Raw genomic sequence first — 14,801 nt, 5'->3', positions numbered from 1 at the left:
GGGGTAAACCAATATATGTGACACTCACGTTGTTATTATTGTTAGAGCATTCTTTAACATTTTAATTTTTTTTTTTGTTTTGTTAAATAAGTTTCTATTATATTTATTATATAAAAAGATCAAATGTTTAACTCGATCTGAACTCCTGGAAGAGAGATGTAGGAATCTCTTTGTTGAACATGTTTGCGTACTTTGATGAGGATGGGACATGAAGAACATGAATATGTCCTATGACCACCTTGTCACGAACAAAATGGACGTCGATTTTGATGTGTTTGTTTCATTGATGTTGGACCAGATTGGTCGATGTGTAGATTGCACTAATGGTATCACAAAACACAAGAGTGGTTTTCGTGAGCAGAAGCTCACTAAGAAGGCTACGTAAACATGTTTTTTTTTCTGTAACTACGTTTGCACTAATGTTATCAATACATCCCTAGACATCGCACAATGATTTTATATTTACCAAAATATTTTGTTGCTACCACTTAAATATCCAAATTTGATGATTCTTCGACAATTACATAAATAATAAGCATAGTGTAGGGATATAAAGCGGTTTGGAACTAGCTTGAACCGAAGTGGAACTGGAAGAATCGAAAATCGTTTAAGGAGTGAATGAGGAACCAAAAACCAGACCGAATATAACTAACTGGTTCCAACCAGTTTCGGTTCGGTTTTACTAGGAAATGTGTTATTTAAAAAGGTGTTCGGTAGTAGAATCGGCCGAATCGGACCGGAACTAAAAGAATCAAAAATCAAAACTTATGGATTAGAGGAATCGAAAACCTGACCGAATAGTACCAATCGGTTCATGTTTCGGTTCATTTTTTCGGTTAAAAAGTTCATCCCTAACATAGTGGGTTGCTTTATAAATTGGAAATTCGTCTAAACCATGATGTGTCGGTACTCATTAAACCGAGTGACCGTGAAGAATAACTATTTTGATAAGTCGGTAGCGTCGAGACAGATGCTCGTGATTCATAACTTGCGTCTCAAGTCGAGTATTTATTAACATATATATTATAAAACTGTTTAATATAATGTTCAAAAAAATTTATATTTCTGTTTATTTCAATTTCATTTTGAACCATAAGTTGACTGATAATAGTTATACTCTCAATTACACCTTTAAAATTTACAAAAAGATTTACTGTTGAATGAATCATGAAAATTTTATGAAAAAATGTCAATAGATTTTATAAGTGTTGTCATTTCTTCAATAATAACATCTGATTGGGCATCTAACAAATTCAAGTCATGTAATTGTTATTGTCACAGACAATGGTGTAGTTTAAGAGAATATTAGATAGTGTGTCGTCATTCTAAAAAAATCTAACGTATCTAAACCATCAATGTTTTAAATATTTCACAAATATTAATTAAGACAACGTTAGATGTTGGAAAATAAGTTTGTGATAACATCGTTGTTGCTTGATAATATTTAGAACGGCTTACACATGCACACACTACTTTACTCTTAAATTTACACATTTCGTCCACAATGAAGACATGAACGCTCAACCTTTGGCTCATTGGCTGAGAGACATTTATCCGTAAACTCCAGAAACTCCAGTCCGACTCGTGAAAGAAAAAAAAAGTCCAATCAATCGGGGTATTTTCGTCTTAGGGATAGTAGGGAAGATGCTCTTTATAGTTGTAGAGACCGCTCTACACGGACCGTTTTATTGTCGTTACATTCAAAAAATGACCGTTGAGTTGGATCCAGATCCGGATCTGGATCCGGATCCGTATGTGGATTCAGACCACCTTAGACCAACTCTAACTAGGTTTCTAGATCGGTCCAAGACCGAAACGATCCGTCTTTGGACCAACTTGAGACTGCAATAAGACCATTCAATACGTACATGATATCAGAGACCAACACGATACCATGGGTCTAAATTAGACCAAGACCAAACAGTCCTAAACCACTCCAGTCTTGACTTTTCTTTTTCCAAAATCACTGTGAGCCAGGCGTTATTATCATCTAGCATAACCCCATCCTGTTTGATGTCCCCACCACAACAAACCCTACGTTGTTGTCTCATCAATTCATAAATATTAATACAACGTGAATTTTGGACAGTGCATTAAGAATACGTGTACAACAAATTGTGTAAGTTTTTACGATATTTCTTATAGAAAGGTAAATTGTTCGGTTTATTAGGAAGGTTGTGATATGCAATTACAAAAACTAGAGTAAAATAAATTGTATCACCAAATAATTAAAAACAACTTTTGATAATATACCTAGGAAATTAGGAATGTGATTAAAACATTCTTTAAGAAATGTGATTCGTGGATATTAGTTAAGCATGTCACCAGTTTTCTATGAATTAACTAATTAGTAATTACTAATTAATGGAAAGTTTCATGGATTTTGACAAGTGTCACAAGTTTGTTACGATCAGAATTATCTGAGAGAAATTTGTTATGATCAGAAAATCTCTCTCCGTCACCCTCCTTCCCCCCGTCGCCACCTACAACCTACTTGCATTAACTATCTCCGCCGCCGCCGATCACCAATAAGTCGCTGTTATATATTCAATTGTGCGATTAGAGAATGGAGCCGGAGAAATTTATAGTAGAGGTTGAGCCGGCGAAAGAGGCGAAAGATGGAAAGCCGTCTATGGGACCTGTTTACCGTAGTGTGTTCGCTAAAGACGGTTTTCCGCCTCCGATTGATGGTTTGAATTCATGTTGGGATATTTTCCGGTGAGCGTTTATTTAGATTTGCACTTTTTTCGTTGAATTATGTATTTGATAAATCTGCTTATCGTTTCAATTAACGTAGACGGATCAATGTGATCGTGCATGTCGTTCGTTACGATTGATGTCATATACTTGCTTCATAGTAATAAAATTTCGAAGCACATTACCTAGATTTCATTCCGAGGATGAGTAATTTTGGACAAACCGTAGACACAAATGCAAATAGGCCATGGTTCTAAGCATCTTTTGCACAACCTCATTCTTCCTAACCTAATGTTTGCATTGCATTTGGCAAGAAGTACGGTTTATGAGAATCGAAAAGCTAGATGAGATGATATGAAACGTCAACAAATCTTTCGATTTTGTAAAGAACTTGGAACATCATATGGCATTCGTGATTTGAAATTGGATTTGGAGCCTCTTGTATCAAAAACTTTTTTTCTCCTACATTAGTGCTCTAATATGCATTTAGTTGAACTTGGCATAACTAATCTGTGACTCTATATTAAGGTTTTGACTTGATACACTTTCAAACCGATTGATTGAAACAAGGAAAGTTGTGAAAATGCATTAATACTGGAATTCTAGATAGCTTGTTCGAGTCCTTTTCTACACCTGTATAGTATATATGCCAACCATATAAACTAGAAACACCTTTGTACATATAATGAGAGTTGTATGCCCTTTCTTTTAGGATCTTTTAAAATGTTTGTTTGGACATGTTGCAGCCTTGCTGTGGAGAAATATCCGGATAACAAAATGCTTGGGACCCGTGAGTTTGTCAATGGAAAGGTATAATACTTCAACTGTAATCATGATACTGTTCTCTATCTGTCAGAGTGTGAGATTTTAATTTTTATGTTTCTGTCTTTCAATTGGCAGCATGGGAAGTATGTGTGGTTGACTTACAAACAAGTATATGACAAAGTGATACAGCTTGGGAATGCTATACGTGCTTGTGGAGTTGAGCCAGTAGGTGACCTTCACCTTCCTATTATAGTTTCTAATTCTATAACACATTCTGGGATCTGTATTTCATTCCATTTACTTATATGTTCATGCTTGCTTACAATTACAAACATTAATTGGTGATGTTAGGGAGGAAAGTGTGGTATTTATGGTTCCAATTGCACAGAATGGATAATCAGCATGGAGGCATGTAATGCTCATGGCTTGTACTGTGTACCATTATATGATACATTAGGTAACTACTTCAATGGTTCTTCTTATATATCTTTAATTCCAATCAAACCCTTTCTTTTTTTACTGTTATTTCATACATATGTATTATAGGATTGAGGTAATGTAGATTTTAAATGATCTGTTTTATGTAGGTGCTGGTGCAATTGAATTTATCATATGTCATGCTGAGGTTACAATTGCTTTTGTAGAAGAAAAAAAGATTAACGAGGTAATTATTTGCATTCATTAAGATTCTCATTACATTTACATAGGAGGTCATCTATTAGCAATTCTTTCAGGTGTTGTTTTATAGAAATTAAGTTCTTATACACCGTAGAAAACAAAATCTATATATCTTAAAAGATTTATCAACTTATCAGTAACATCTGTTTGTTGGTTCAGTTGTTAAAAACATTTCCGAAAGCTGGAGAACATCTGAAAAGTAAGTTACTTACAGTGTCTATTTTTGGAACATTCGTAAGATATACTAATATTTCTCCACTTCCTCTAGCAATTGTGAGCTTTGGACAATTTACTCCTGAACAAAGGGAACAATTCAGTAAATTTGGTTTGGCAATACATTCATGGGATGAGTTTTTGTCACTGGTAAGTTTTTTTGTTTTTGTTTTTTTTTATATGAGACTGTTTCTGATTATTGTGTGTATGTCTTATTGGGTTGAAGGGTGAAAACAAAAAGTTTGATCTGTCAGTGAAGGACAAAGATGACATTTGTACAATCATGTACACGAGTGGAACAACGGGTGATCCTAAGGGTGTTCTGATTTCCAATAAGAACATAGTCACACTGACAGCTGGCGTCCGGCGTTTGCTAGAGTCTTGTAATGAAGCAGTGAGTTCTATTACTCTATACCCTTTCAGTGAGTGGATTCAACACCTGTTTAGATAATAAGAAAAAATATAAGATTTTGAAATTTTGACTTCGGGAATTACAGTTGACTTCAAGTGATGTGTATCTCTCGTTTCTACCTCTAGCGCATATATTTGATCGGGTGATTGAAGAATGTTTTATATATCATGGGGCTTCAATAGGATTTTGGAGAGGGGTAAGTAAAATGATCTTTTTATATCTCAATAGAATAGATTCATCAAGCTATAAATATATCCAGGATGTTAAATTACTGATTGAAGACATTGGGGAGCTAAAACCTACTATTTTTTGTGCTGTTCCTCGAGTCTTGGAGAGAATTTATTCAGGTATTTATTTTGCCTTCATTCGTAAATTTTCAATATTTGGGAACTGAATTTCACATAACTGATTTCTTTTATTATAATATTAGGTTTGCAGCATAAGGTTTCTTCAGGGAGTTACTTCAAATATAAACTGTTTAATCTCGCCTACTCTTAGTGAGTCTTCCAACAACAAACAATTCTTTATTTTTTGCAAAAAAAGTTATAAATATCTTCATTATCTGCATCGATTAATGATGATATGCAGTAAGTTGCATAACATGAAGGGCGGAAGTAAACATGAAGAGGCATCTATATTGAGTGACAAACTTGTTTTCACTAAGGTCACACGAGACATCAACTCCTTAACATACAATGCAAACGTATGGTGGGGCCCACTCTCATTATCTCCCACATTTCATTTTCCACAGGTCAAGCAAAGTCTAGGTGGCAGGGTCCGCATCATCCTATCTGGCGCTGCTCCACTCGCGCCACATGTGGAAAGCTTTCTCAAAGTGGTTGCATGCTGCCACGTCCTACAAGGATATGGTAGAAACAAATAGATTTTTGGTTTATTATTATATATTTATATGATATGATATGATTAATTAACTATGATAATCCAATCCATGTAGTTTATGATAATTGTTGAAATGGTGCCACGTAGGATTGACGGAAACATGTGCTGGATCATTTGTGTCGCTGCCAAATCAGATGAGCATGGTGGGAACGGTGGGCCCGCCAGTACCAAACCTGGATGCCCGTTTGGAGTCTGTTCCTGAAATGAATTATGATGCTGTTTCAAGTATGCCGCCACGTGGAGAGATATGCATAAGGGGAGATACTTTGTTTTTGGGGTACCATAAACGTCAAGACCTCACAAAAGAGGTCTTGATTGATGGCTGGTTTCATACAGGTAACGCATCCGACTATAGATTTAATATTACTTTGATTAGAGACCAATCAAAAATAAAGTTAATCATAAAAAATGACCTTATCTTAAACATGTATCACAAAAGAAGTATTTATTTTACACACACCAAAAAAAAAAAAAAAACCCATAGCAGAATTGTTTTTTAAGTGGTCTCCACTCCACCATCATATTTTGTGAATTTGTTTTTTTCTTTTGCGAAATTCGGATTTTCAGTCTTTTTTCATGAAAAAATGTTATTTTCATGAAATTAAAAAAAAAAAAAATCTTGAAATTGGCTAACATAAATCTTTCTTGAAAATATAAATAAAACTGGTTATGGTGTTTGGCTAAATTTAATGTGAAAATTATTGGTCTTAAGCTTAAGAAGACAAACACCTTAACAGATTTTAATGTAACTATGTTTGCTTACATTTCAAATGTATACTGATTTTACCTAATTTTGTGGGGTTTTTTTCTCCATGAAATGATACGCTTTCTGCGTTTCATGGAACGCTTTCTGCGAAAAGTTATGTAATTTTTCATGAAATATGATGTCAGAAAAGGTAATTTTGTGAATTAACGACCGTTTTCAGTGAAATAACAGTTTTTTCACGAAAGAATATTATTTTTTTGTGAAAAACTGGTCATTTCCACAAGAAAAAAAAATCGCAAAATATGATGTTAGGAAAAAGTAATTTACCTAATTAGAAAACCTTTCTTTTTGCAAGATAGATAGATGGTCATCTAGTGATAAATGTTGAAAATATGGTCAATTTTTGATATTTAACTTCCTATTTGTTGTCAATTGTGTGATTAATTAACTCTAAAAAAACATGTGATTTGATTTGAGCATGCATGCCATGTTTTAGGTGATATTGGTGAGTGGCAACCAGATGGAAGCATGAAAGTAATCGACCGCAAGAAAAACATTTTTAAGCTGTCACAAGGAGAATATGTGGCTGTTGAAAACTTGGAGAACATTTATGGACTTGTTCCTGCTGTTGATGAGGTATTTATTTTTTTTATTTTGTTTGCTATACTATATCATTATCATATGATTTAATTGCGAATTTATATTCACATTTTTGTTTCTAATAATAAAAAATCAGATATGGGTGTATGGGAATAGCTTTGAGTCGTATCTTGTTGCTGTTGTAATCCCAAATAAACATGCTGTTGAAAACTGGGCGTCTGGGAATAATTTATCAGAGGATTTTACTTCTTTATGTGGAAATCCCAAGGCTAAAGATTATATACTGGGAGAGCTTAATAGAATTGGAAAAGAGAAAAAGGTTTGTCTTGTCCTCTACTCTATTTATTTTAAGCTTCATTATTTATATATTAACTATTATTAAGAAAAAAAAAACTACTATTTTTATTTTTATTTTTATTTAATTTTGCAGTTAAAAGGGTTTGAATTTATTAAGGCTGTACACCTTGAGCCTGTACCTTTTGACATGGATCGTGACCTTTTGACCCCAACTTTTAAGAAGAAACGTCCCCAGTTGCTTAAATATTATCAGGTATGTAATCGTACACAACAATTTTTAGCCATACACAACAAATTATGTTTTATACAGTTGTACGGTACAACCATCTAAAGCATAAATTATTGAAATTATTGTGTATGGCTAAACACCACCCATACAACTACGTGTTTTATTTATTATTTGCTGATGTCATTCAGACTCAGTTAATTATAGAATAATATGATATAGGTTATTCTTCATCTTATAGCATGATACAACTTTAACTAATTGTATAGGTAATTGTTTATTCTAAGAAGCAATGATTTTGGAAGAAAAATCGACTGTAAAATAACATGTCAAACTATTCTAGCTATCCATTTAGGCAATAATATACTTTATATTATAGCAACTTAATTACATGTTCCTCAATAATGGCAATATCTAACCTCAAACTTTTGACATGCTTACTTACAACTCTATTATCAGTAAAAAAAAATGAAAGTATGTTGCTATTATGTGTAAAATATAGCACATTCTAAAAAATAAGAGTATGTTTGCTATTATGGGTAATATGTTGCTACTGTGCTTAAAATATAAAGTACACTACTGCCTACATTGACAGCTCAAGTAAAGTACATAAGAGATGATTTTATTGTATAAGGTACAAAATGTTATTTAATTATATGACTGATCTTTGTTGGCAGAGTACCATTGATGATATGTACAAGAGCCTTAATAACAAGTGAAGTGAAGTTTGGGCTTTTCCCTTTTCCTTAAAGTTAAAGGGTTTCCTTCCTATTTATTTAAATAACATATCCCTTTCTTTGTATTTTGCTATTCTTTTGACATAATGTTTATGAAAACAATTTCATGGATCTTTGTTTATTTTATTAATTTATATCTAATTAAACATGTAATTAATTATTCCATCTTTATTTTTCTCAGAATCTTAATAATTACTAATCGCTTGCTTGAAGGTCTGTCCTAACCGATGTTAACCCAGATCCCTTAACTTAAAAAGGGTCTGATTTGATTTGGCAATCTCCAGTTGATCCTAACATTTTTGCTTAAATAGTTAAATCAAATTTTAAAATATCTTTCTAAAATTCTATTTTACAATGAATAAAAATTTAAAACATAAATATGCAATGCAATTTAGTTTACATTATATATATATATATATATATATATATATATATATATATATATATATATATATATATAGCTAACAAAAGGATTAAATAGTATATACAGAAATCATTCATTTAGACCTATAATCACGCTTTTGACATGGCATACCCAGATTTTTCAATAAAAACCTATCAGCCAACAACTTTAAAAATCAGATTAGTGAACAAATTGGATTATACATCAAAACATATAATTTTGTACATGTCCAACTCCTTTAAGAAAATTTTGAACTTGTGTAAATAATATATGGTCAGATATGAAACACGATCCACATCAACTAATCAATAATAACGATCAACAAATTAAAAGAACAATACCTCAATGTCTTTATGAAAAACAACAGACCAACCTTCTCATAGGAACATAATACTCTTCGCATTTGTTTACTTTTTTGACAAAAAAAAAGCTTTTATTATGCTTACAAACTTAAAAAGGATTTTCTTTGTTTCAACATATACAATAATATTTTTCTACTCGGGTGACATTGACATACCTGAACCACTGGGAGGAACAATTGCCATGGATGCAAACTGCATTGATAGTAATTCTGCTCTGCTATATTTCAACCTCTCATCTGTCATACATTTCATATTTAAAGAAAATTACAAATAAAAATCAACAGTTTCCAAGTCTACAATATCAACTTAAAAATCATACCTATAATGGCAGACATTTCATATTTAAGTGGTGATGATGAAAATCTTCTCCTCACACTTGTTTGCAAAGGTGATGTATGTTTCGCTTCTTCAAAATCACACACAAGTTCATGCCTTATTTTAATTCCAGGATGCCTCTCAACAAATGGAAATATAACATCGTTGGTCAACAGCCAACATCCCGTCAAATCCAGTGATTTTAGAAATGGTGGAGGGTTAAAGCAGTCAATTCCCGCGTTTGTTAAAATCGCATCTCGAATGCTCAGAGTTTTTAACTTTGTGACAGATGTCAAATACTGCAACGAGACATCTGTCAAAAAACTGCTTCTAAGAGACAAATGGCTAAGTTTTTTAAAGTTTGAAATCGAGCCCACTCCTTCATCCTTAAGTGGGGTTTCTTCAAGATTTAATTTTTCCAAATTCTTGAGGTTTCCAAGAACTTCCAATGAGGAGTCGACACCTGTCACATATGTAGCCTTTATGTCAATAGCTTTCAGTGAAGGTATCATGGCAATGTATGAGATAGCAAGATCATCGATAGGTGTGTAGGACAATGATATAGTCTCAAGTTTGGGAACATGTCCAGCAAGGATTCCAACTCCTGCTGATGTCACTCTCGTATTGCTGAGATTCAAAGTTTCCAAATTTGCCCCGACAGATGCGATAAATTCAACCGAATCATCCCCAATTAAGTTCCCACTCAGATCTAAATTTTCTAGGGCTTTCATGGATAGCAAAAAAGATAGGTCGCGAAGAGAGGAGTTTGATAAGTCTACAAAAGATAGACAGATGGGATCGAAATATGAAAAGGCTTTTGTAACATCTTTAAATGAAGTTCCCGAAAGAATTAACTTTTTTAATGTCGCCTTATTGTCATTGTCATTGAATCCTCCTTTAAAGATAGAATGTATATTACAATTGCTCATGTTTAGGCATGTAATGGAGGGCAAATTTAGCAATACTGTCACTTTTGTCCACGCGAGATTTAGAAAGTTTAGATTTGGGAATTTGACAAGAATAGATGCGCCTTCGTTTGTTACATCACTTCCCCATATATCAAGGTGTTGTAAATTTGTCAAAACCTAAAAAGATGAATGATAATTTGTCAAAACCTTAAAAGGGTAACTTTCAATTTGGTTAATTTTTTAGTGAAGAAAGGAAAAGAATACCCGAAGAGATACAAGGGCAGTATCGGTAATAAACAAGCCTCCCAATTCCAACTTGGATAATTTTTTGAGTGATGAGAGAAGTGTGACACCATTTGTGGTGACGCTTGTTTCTGATATGCATAACGTTTCAATGGTTCGAATGGAGAGAAGATGTTTAATGCCAGCATCATTGACTTTAGAGCATCTAGAAAGATCCACCTCCTTTAAATGATTCATACCTGAAGCAAGATACAAAACATGAAAGAGTGTATTAATGAAACAACAGGTTTTAAAAAAAAAAAAAAAAAAAAGGCAAAAGAAAGAACGTATATTGCATATTACCTGAGAGAGACCAAAGTGCAGAACTGTTGATTCTATGACATTCGGAAACATTTAAAGAGTACAAGAAGTGAAAGGCACCAAGATATGCCATCCATTCTGCATCAACAGAGCTTTCACCTCTCAGATCAACCTTCTCTACATTGTATTTGAACACTCTACACATGACATTGAAAACGACATAAATCAATAAGTTCAATAGGTTTGAGTTTGGACTTCCGAGTAACATAAACTTGAGAATGAAGAGCACCAAAAGACAATACAGAGAACAAGTAGTGAAGGACTTGTTAGCACTTGCCATCATTGATTCTCTCCTTCACTCTCAAAATCAAGCATGATCTCCTGTAATTAGTTCATAATCTTGCTACACTCACTGGAGAAAGATCGGTTTTATGCGTCGTGACTTGCCATGTTCAACAACTTACAAGAGTAAATAAGTGCAGGCGTTTCAGTATTACGAAAGATACAATGTAATAGAACTTGCTTCCAACAATATTTTCAATAGATATCATACTAAAACTATACGGATCATTAGTCTATTGTGGATCTAAGATTCTAAATACGCATATATCTTCAAATCAAATAACGATTTCAGCATAACTATATTCCTACTTAACTTCGCTTAATATCGAATACTAATGGCGTCTATTTGTTACAAAGACATATAATAAGAAATTTAGAGGGCAGAATGCTACAAAGTGATCGAGAAACTTACTCGAGAAGAGATGGATATAGGAGGCGGCGGCTGAGAAGCCGGTGGAGTAAAGCTTCAGCGAGTTGAGATGGCAAGCGTTCGAGCGTCCGACGCTGTCTCCGCCACATCTCTACGGCGTCTGCGCTTTGTGTTGCCGCTTCGATGCACCGACGAACAAGAGGACTCTCCAGTTCTCCTCCTGCTTCTATAACCAAACTATGATCCGCCATTTTCACTAAATTGAATTTTTCTTTTGATCTCGGACAGACTTCCTATTACGTATCTGTCTGTTTGTAAGGACTTAGGACGATTAGATCAAAAACCAGATTGGGGAAGACGACCGACTATTTTATCTTCGCTCGGTAAGAAATGGAATTACGAATTAGTTATACACGGCAGCGATTTTTTTGTTATGAAAAACAGGTTTCATTTTTAGTTTTTAGTTTTTTCTTTTTCGTTTTTGTTTTATCATTTTTATTGGAAAATTTAGAAAACGCGTTTAGTTAAAACTTATTCATTTTTAATTTTCAGTTTTAAAAAATTAAAAAACGCGTTTAGATGTGTATATTTCTGTCGGTTTTCATTTTTAGAAAACGGTAACGTTGATAGGTTGGAGGTGGGGCAGCGGCGGGGGGAAGTGGTGGTGTCGATGATGGCGACGGTGGTAGTGGCGGTGGTGTGGTGATGACAGGCGGTGGTGGTGGCGGCAGCAATTGTGACAGAGGTGGTGATGGTGGCAGCGGTGGTGGTGATGTTGGTGATGGGGTAGTGGTGGTGGTGATGGTGATGGTAGGTTGGTGATTGTGGTAGTGGTGTTGGGTGGGTGTGTGTGTGTGTGTGTGTTCGTAGGGGTGTGGGTGGGGGTGGGGTTGGGGTGGATGTCTGTTTGTGTGGGTGTGTGTGTGTTTTGTGGGGATGGGGGTGTGTGTTTTGTGGGGGTGGGGGTGTGTATGTGTGTTTGTGGGGCTGGGTATGGGTGTGTGTGTGTGTGTGTGTTTGTGGGGGTGGGGTGGGTGGGTGTGGGTGTGTGTTTGTGGTTGTGTGTGTGTGTTTGTGGGGGTGTGGGTGTAGGTGGGGGTTGGGGTAGGTGTGTGTTTGTGGGAGTGGGTAGGTGTGTGTGTGTATGTGTTTGTGGGGGTGGGGTTGGGAGTAGGTGGGTGTGGGTAGGTAGGGGTGTGGTGGGTTAGGGGTGTTAAGGTGGGGGTAGGTAGAGGTGAGAGTGTGTGTGTGTGTGTGTGTGTTTATATTTTAAAAAAATAGAATTAGAAAAATGTGGAAAACAATGATTATTGATTTTCCAAAAATTTCCAACTTCTTTGTAATTTTAAAAAACGGAAAATTTTCATTTTCCGTGAAAAATTTAGAAAAATTGACGAACTAAACGCGTTTTCAAAATTCTCATTTTTCTTGAGAAATTTTTCTGGAAAACGGCCCATTTTTCCGCAACTAAACTCACCCTAAGGTTGTGTTTAGTTACGGAAAAACAGTTTTCATTTTCCGTTTTTTATTTTCTCTTTTCAGTTTTCGTTTTTCGTTTTCAATTTTCATTGGAACATTTAGAAAACGCGTTTAGTTAAAACTTATTCATTTTTCATTTTTAGTTTTAGAAAATTAGAAAACGCGTTTAGATGTGTATATTTCTATCCGTTTTCATTTTTGGAAAACGGTGTAGGGTGGAGGCAGTGGTGGTGTCAATGATGGCGACGATGGTGGTGGCGGGGGTGGTGGTGAAGACAGGCGGTGATGGTGGCGACGGCAATTGTGGCAGAGGTGGTGATGGCGGTGGTGGTGGTGATGTTTGGTGATGGGGTAGTAGTGGTGGTGATGGTAGGTCGGTGATTGTGGTAGTGGTGTTGGGTGGGTGTGGGTGTGTGTTTGTGGGGGTGAGGGTGTGGGTAGGGGTTCGGGTGGGTGTATATTTGTGGATGTATGTGTGTGTTTGTTGGAGGTGGGTGTGGGTGTGTTTGTGTGTTTGTGTGTGTGTGTTTGTGTGTTTGTATGGGTGGGGTTGTGGGTGTGTGTGTGTGTGTGTGTGTGTGTTTGTGGGGGTGGCCTTGGGAGTGGGTTGGTGTGGGTAGGTAGGGGTGTGGTGGGTTGGGGGTGTTAAGGTGGTGGTAGGCAGAGGTGAGGGTGTGTGTGTGTTTATATTTTAGCAAAATTTTGGAATTAGAAAAATATGGAAAACAGTGATTATTGTTTTTCCAAAAATTTCCAACTTCTTTGTAATTTTAGAAAACGGAAAACTTTCATTTTCCGTGAACAATTTAGAAAAACAGACGAACTAAACGCGTTTTCAAAATTCTCATTTTTCTTAGAAATTTTTTCCGGAAAACGGCCAATTTTTCCGCAACTAAACGCACCCTAAGCTTCTTTGTTTTCCTAAGACTCATACCTAAAAAGTTCTTTACGTCCTCCTTTTGGCGCAGATATAGACGAGAGTCTCCAAACATCTTCAGACATCTTCTAGTTTAAAAAAAACACATATATTTTTGTTTTTTTTTTAACTTAGATTTATTACAATTTTATCTATTATAAACAATTTTTAATAAAAAAAACTACAATACTAAAAGAAAAAATGTTCGGTGACACAATAATGACATTTGTGACAAATTTATAAATAAAGATTTAATTACAATATGGTCATTAAGTTGTTTATATGGACATGAAAAAAAAAATCTTAATATTGTATTATATTTTTTTTTGTCAAATTTTATAAAACATTATTTAATACAATATCATTCATTTCTTGGAAAAAATATTTATGCCTAATTTTTAATTGATTTGATTGAAAAAGTAAAATAAAAATTTTGAAAATTTTCATTTAAAATCAAAGTTTATTTCTATCCAATTTATATGTTAGATATTTTATCCCTAATTGCAATGTTTATGAATAACTTTGCGAGCAAAGATTTTTTGTTTTATCAAATATATACGTTAATCCATACCATTTTACTTTCATTTTTATACAATAATACATAAAAGTTGATCTACATTTGTTAATTATGTATAATAAAGTCATAAAATTAATGAAAAACTCTTTTAAATATATTTTTTTAATAAGTTTAATTAGATTTTAGCTTATTCTAACTGTCTGCAGATGTTAAAAAACAAACAGTCTTCTTCTTTCAGACTGCAAACGTTTGTTCCACCTCTTCTACTGCAGAGGTCTGCAGATCTGGTCCGCAGACTGCAGACATTTTGCCTCAGAAAAAACAAACAGCACCTTAGACAATTTGACTAACAACAATGTCTAAAGAGGTTATGGGTTCAATCTTAGGGATTCAGACCGAGAATTAGGAACCGATT

General features: G+C 34.5%; 2 protein-coding genes across 6 annotated transcripts; one reads left to right on the top strand and one right to left on the bottom strand.

The window, feature by feature from the left end:
* Positions 1–2,365: 2,365 nt before the first annotated feature.
* Positions 2,366–8,374, top strand: LOC145118876 (long chain acyl-CoA synthetase 4-like). Its single transcript, XM_079054535.1, has 18 exons — positions 2,366–2,718; positions 3,444–3,507; positions 3,598–3,687; positions 3,814–3,919; positions 4,050–4,126; positions 4,300–4,339; positions 4,409–4,503; positions 4,580–4,747; positions 4,851–4,961; positions 5,025–5,112; positions 5,196–5,262; positions 5,354–5,429; positions 5,517–5,634; positions 5,753–6,001; positions 6,868–7,007; positions 7,108–7,290; positions 7,402–7,521; positions 8,172–8,374. Exons 1-18 carry the CDS (start codon positions 2,567–2,569, stop codon positions 8,211–8,213), a joined length of 1,986 nt encoding a protein of 661 aa, XP_078910661.1. The 5' UTR covers positions 2,366–2,566; the 3' UTR covers positions 8,214–8,374.
* LOC145118877 (Leucine-rich repeat (LRR) family protein) lies at positions 4,250–11,876 on the bottom strand. Of its 5 annotated transcripts, XM_079054540.1 has the most exons (7): positions 11,517–11,630; positions 11,100–11,221; positions 10,805–10,959; positions 10,484–10,701; positions 9,316–10,396; positions 9,152–9,232; positions 8,961–9,044 (listed from the first exon to the last, which is right to left on the bottom strand). In XM_079054540.1, exons 3-7 carry the CDS (start codon positions 10,893–10,895, stop codon positions 8,986–8,988), a joined length of 1,530 nt encoding a protein of 509 aa, XP_078910666.1. In that variant the 5' UTR covers positions 10,896–10,959; positions 11,100–11,221; positions 11,517–11,630; the 3' UTR covers positions 8,961–8,985. The 5 variants fall into 5 exon arrangements, with proteins under 5 accessions (XP_078910665.1, XP_078910663.1, XP_078910666.1 ...); XM_079054539.1 differs by lacking the exons at positions 8,961–9,044; positions 11,100–11,221 and adding an exon at positions 4,250–4,792 and having other exon boundaries at positions 11,517–11,876; XM_079054537.1 differs by lacking the exons at positions 8,961–9,044; positions 11,100–11,221 and adding an exon at positions 5,323–5,621 and having other exon boundaries at positions 11,517–11,876.
* Between the last annotated feature and the right edge of the window lie 2,925 nt (positions 11,877–14,801).

Source organism: Lactuca virosa, chromosome 6, assembly GCF_052849685.1.
Source record: "Lactuca virosa cultivar CGN04683 chromosome 6, Lactuca_virosa_CGN04683_v6, whole genome shotgun sequence".
Classification (NCBI taxonomy): Eukaryota; Viridiplantae; Streptophyta; class Magnoliopsida; order Asterales; family Asteraceae; genus Lactuca; species Lactuca virosa.
This window is presented reverse-complemented; position numbering and strand designations above follow the sequence as displayed.

Coding starts and splice junctions, on each gene's coding strand:
- LOC145118876 (XM_079054535.1), top strand. CDS start 2,567: ATGGAGCCGGAGAAATTTATAGTAGAGGTTGAGCCGGCGAAAGAGGCG. Junction 3,920..4,049: donor ACCATTATATGATACATTAG/GTAACTACTTCA, acceptor TGTTTTATGTAG/GTGCTGGTGCAATTGAATTT. Junction 5,430..5,516: donor ACAAACTTGTTTTCACTAAG/GTCACACGAGAC, acceptor CATTTTCCACAG/GTCAAGCAAAGTCTAGGTGG.
- LOC145118877 (XM_079054536.1), bottom strand. CDS start 11,725: ATGGCGGATCATAGTTTGGTTATAGAAGCAGGAGGAGAACTGGAGAGT. Junction 9,233..9,315: donor TGAAATGTCTGCCATTATAG/GTATGATTTTTA, acceptor AATGTATGACAG/ATGAGAGGTTGAAATATAGC. Junction 9,045..9,151: donor TGTTCCTCCCAGTGGTTCAG/GTATGTCAATGT, acceptor TTGTCAAAAAAG/TAAACAAATGCGAAGAGTAT.